This window comes from Cherax quadricarinatus, chromosome 84 (genome assembly GCF_038502225.1).
Source record: "Cherax quadricarinatus isolate ZL_2023a chromosome 84, ASM3850222v1, whole genome shotgun sequence".
Taxonomy (NCBI): Eukaryota; Metazoa; Arthropoda; class Malacostraca; order Decapoda; family Parastacidae; genus Cherax; species Cherax quadricarinatus.
In genome coordinates this window covers 2,804,700-2,809,699 of record NC_091375.1, presented here as the reverse complement: position 1 = coordinate 2,809,699, position 5,000 = coordinate 2,804,700, and the positions used below count along the sequence as shown (strand labels likewise).

The following is a 5,000-nucleotide window of genomic DNA, read 5'->3' as shown; positions in this document are numbered from 1 at the left end:
GTATAGCTCATATATCTACTAAACAGTTTAAAACTTATAAAAAAATAATGTTTTTCACATAAAGATTTCTTGACAGGACTAGCACTGAATATTTCTTTGAGCATTAATGCCTATTAAAATTTAGTACTTTATATAACATTAAACATTTGCATTTACAACAAGAAACAATGTTATAATTATATTTGGAAATGTTCTACATACTCTATGAACAGCATGTCATGTCACATTGCCTCTCCAGCTGCAGCAGCCATGTGACATTGCATAATGATACTGGTGCTTTGTATTTGCTAAATAGTGGTTTCTTGTTATTTATTTTCACATCACTCTGAAATTATTGAAACAATTATGTTTACATTTTCAGGAACAGATGCTTACTCTTAGCTTCTCCTTGACAATACACAAAAGATGGCAGTTTATCATGACTGCAAAGAACTAATTTTACAATGTACAGTTTTTTTTTTATTCCTGCCTTTCATAAAGTACATTTCCAAACTTCTATGTTCCATATCAATGAAAAAAATACAATAAGGCAACAAATAGCTTTCTCTCACATGGCTGATAGTAGTACAAAAATCTTGAAGTATGAGTGATCACTGTGAACAAAAAGTCAAGACACAACAAGTCAGACTTTCAAGTTTTGATTACATTTAGCAGTTCTTAGCCACAGTTCTTGCACACAGTCACATCATTTTCTTCCTGCATGTTGATCACAAGATCAGTCAAGGTGGATTGCAAGGACATAATAACAGTGATGAATACATCAAGCTCACCACATTCAAACAGGGAATTGCATCAAGTTCACTGTATTCAAACAGTGAGCTGTATCAAGCTCATCACATTGAAACAGTGAACTGTATCAAGATCACAACATTCAAACAGTGAACTGTATCAAGCTCATCACATTCAAACAGTGAACTGTATCAAGTTCACCACATTCAAGGAGCATTGCAAGAACTGCAGAACAATGATTAACTGTGTAAAGATCATGACATTTAAGGATTGCAAGACCAGCATAACAGTGATGAACTACATCACACTGCAGAAGGATTGTAAGAACAGTATAACAGCGATGAGCTTTGTTCTGCTCGTCTTCATAATACTGTACTGGAAGTAAACATCATCTTAACAATAAAGATAACATGGGTTTCTCCATAAGTTTTTGGAGACCTTAGCATTAAATAATTGTGACTGAGACTACAGTATTTTTCCTTACAATTATTGCCTGGTATTGCACATTTATGACTAATAGCTCTCTCACCTTGTCAACACACTGTAAAATAACAGCAAATTTTGGTATATTTACGCTGCCTTTGACGGAATTCTCCTTCATCCAAGACTAAAGATGTCTAAACTAAATTTGCCAGGTCTCTTGCGAACCAAGTTGACAGCCACTGCAAAACAATAACAATACAATAAAAATGTCAGTATGAGATTATCGATTGTTTCTATTCATTATCAAGTTATACGATCTACCAGTACGTACTATACTTTTCGTGACGATGACATTTAACAAGACATGCTAAATTGTTTTATAAAAGTTATAATCATAAATATTACTGAAAGTACTCATGCACTTTAAAACACGGAGGAACACAAAATCAAGTTTAAAATACATCACCTTGTTTAACTTTCAGTGAGTATATGTAGTGCTACTGTATACTATACTAACCATGCAGTGCTATATTCTTTTCTACAACAAGTATAGAAATCTCTACAACATTTCTATATGTTTTATTCATGCCCAGAATGCACTTACACAATGAATGAGCATTATGTATAATAAATGAACATTGTGTATAATAAATGAGAATCAAATACAATAAGTGAACCTGTATAATAAATGAGCATCATATATAATGTAGTCTATAATATAAGCAGATATCCATTTATGGTAATTTTACTGTTCTTTACTCTTAACCTTCAATGTTTTTTGACTATGGGGACCTTGCCATCCCTTCTGCAATCAATTTTTTGTAAACAAAATTTTTACATTACCTTTTGCAAGTGATTTTAGTATACATATCCCAATGTAGCAGGAGGTCTGATAAACATTCACCCACACAGTCATAGAGCTATGTGAGAAACTGCTTAAGAGTTAATTACTAATGATAAATATTTGCACTCGCATAAAATTATATCAACGTGTATAATCAGGCACTGTATACAAAGAAGAGCAGATGTTATATACAGTACACCCTTCAAGGTGGGTTCCTTGATGCTGGTGAGGGGCTCTTGATCCAGGGAATTGGGTCTCTGCTCCAGTTCCTTGAATTTAGTGTGAATACTGTCCATCTTCCCCTCCCCCCCACATGGGCTGTATAATTCTTACGGTTTTAGCGCTTCCCTTGATGATAATAATAATACATACAGCACAGTACATATATGAGAGTTAAAATTTCTTAAACATTTAAAAAATAAAATTATAACACACTGGCCATTTCCCACCAAGGCAGGGTGAACCAAAGAAGATAACATGTTCAGTACTTTTCAACATTCATTTTCTGAAGTGTACAGACATCTAGGTCCACTGGTGGGCCACAAAACTGCACAATCTTCACCAATATTCAGAAAACAACCACCATAAGAAAACAGTCACCATAAGAAAACAGTCACCATAAGAAAACAGTCACTGTAAGAAAACAATCACCATAAGAAAACAGTCACCATAAGCAAACAGTCACCATAAGAAAACAGTCACCATACTCTTGATCTCAAAAACTCTAGCTTGTTCAGCCAATTACCCTTGGGAAGGCTTACTCAGCCCTGTAACAACTTCAGACAGTATTACCAAGGCTGGCTCCTCCTCAGGAAAATTAATGAATAGAAAAAGAACAAAAACTGACAAACAAACACTTTATTGTTTAGAAAATATAAAATATAAAACACTTAAATATGAAATATTGATCCTACCTTAAAGAAAATGAAAAATGAAAAATATAAATGATATCTGAATTCAACGCTAATATATATATACAGTGGTCCCCCGCTTTTCGTAGTTCCCGGCAATCATAAAATTCGCCAATCATAGAGGTATTTTCGTATAAACATGGACTCGCTTTTCATAGGTTGACTCGCAAGTCATAGTTCGTCCGGGACGCATACCCACTGCGTGAGCCAGGGCGGCAGCCAGTCTGGCATTGTTTACCAGTGACCGAAGGTCCCCTCACGTGCTCCAGCGAAATATTTCATAATATTCCATTTATTTTAGTGCTTGCAAGTACTAAATAAGCTACCATGGCTCCAAAGAAAGCTCCTAGTGCCAAGCCTGTGGTAAAGAAGATGAGAAATACGATTGAATTTAAGAAAACCATCATTGAACAATATGAAAGTGGTACAAGTGTGGCCGAACTGTCCAGGATGTATAAGAAACCCTACACAACCTTATGTTCCATAGTGGCCAAGAAAAATGAAATAAAGGATGCTGTTGTTGCAAAGGGAGTAACTATGCTGACAAAAATGAGATCACCAGTACTGGAAGAGGTTGAGAAGTTATTATTGGTGTGGATAAATGAGAAACAATTAGCAGGAGATACTCTTATGACTTCGTTTATTTGTGAAAAGGCTAGGCAGTTGCATGAAGATTTGGTAAAGAAATTGCCTGCAAATAGTGGTGAAGTGAGTGAATTTAAGGCCAGCAAAGGCTGGTTTGAGAGATTTAAGAACCGTACTGGCATACACAGTGTAGTAAGGCTTGGTGAGGCTGCCAGTTCGGACCACAAGGCGGCTGAAAAATATGTGCATGAATTCCAGGAGTACATAGAGGCTGAAGGACTGAAACCTGAACAAGTGTTCATTTGTGACGAAACAGGCCTCTTTTGGAAGAAAATGCCAAAGAGGACCTTCATTACACAAGAGGAAAAGGCAATGCCAGGACACAAGCCTATGAAAGACAGGCTGACGCTAATGTTCTGTGCTAATGCTAGTGGGGATTTCAAAGTGAAGCCATTACTAGTGTACCATTCTGAAAATCCCAGAGTGTTCAGGAAAAACAATGTTATGAAGAGTAAATTGTGTGTGTTTTGGAAATCTAATAGTAAGGCATGGGTCACGAGGGAAATTTTTGTCGAGTGGTTCAATGAAGTGTTTGGCCCTAGTGTGAAGGAGTATCTCCTGGAAAAGAAATTGGATCTCAAGTGCCTGCTAGTAATGGACAATGCACCTGCTCATCCTCCAAACTTGGATGACATAATTTTCGAGGAGTTTGGGTTCATCACAGTAAAGTTCTTGCCCCTGAATACCACTCCTCTCCTCCAACCCATGGACCAGCAGGTTATTGCAAACTTAAAAAAAAACTCTACACAAAAGCAATGTTTCACAGGTGCTTGACTGTGACCACAGACACTCACTTGACCCTAAGGGAATTTTGGAGAGAACACTTCAGCATCCTCCACTGCATAACCCTTATAGGTATGGCTTGGGAGGGAGTGACTACCAGGACTTTGAACTCTGCCTGGAGAAAATTGTGGCCAGATTGTGTCGACAAGAGGGATTTTGAAGAATTTGGGACTGACCCTAATGAGCCTATGTCTGTTGTAAAATCAATTGTGGCACTGGGGAGTTCCATGGGGTTGGATGTGAGTTTGGAGGATGTGGAAGAATTGGTGGAAGACCACAATGAAGAGCTCACCACTGAGGAGCTGCAAGAGCTTCAGCAGGAAGAGCAACACATTGCAGCTCAGAATCTTGCTGCAGAGGAGGAGGAAGAGAGATGGAAGAAGGTGCCTTCTTCAGAAATTAAAGAGATTTTTACTATGTGGGGTAAGATGGAAAGCTTTATGGAGAAACATCACCCTAACAAGGTTGTTGCAAACCAGGTTGGCAACATGTACAGTGACAAAGTCTTGGGCTATTTTAGGGAAGTGTTAAAGAGACACCAGAAACAGAGCTCTCTCCACAGTTATTTTGTGAGACAGGACTCCAGTGACTCTCAAGGTGGTCCTAGTGGCATTAAGAAACAGAGAAGAGAAGCAACCCCAGAAAAGCAAATGGTACCGAGGTGT

General features: G+C 37.6%; 1 protein-coding gene across 3 annotated transcripts in view; it reads right to left on the bottom strand.

Moving 5' to 3' along the window:
• Positions 1-412: 412 nt before the first annotated feature.
• The window catches only part of LOC128704236 (arf-GAP with dual PH domain-containing protein 1), an 86,299-nt gene continuing 81,711 nt past the window's right edge, over positions 413-5,000 (bottom strand). For all 3 annotated transcript variants that reach the window (XM_070102939.1, XM_053799281.2, XM_070102940.1), the window contains one exon: positions 413-1,391. In XM_070102939.1, coding sequence (XP_069959040.1) covers positions 1,327-1,391 — 65 coding nt within the window. In that variant the 3' untranslated portion in view covers positions 413-1,326. The remainder of the gene's footprint in view (positions 1,392-5,000) is intronic.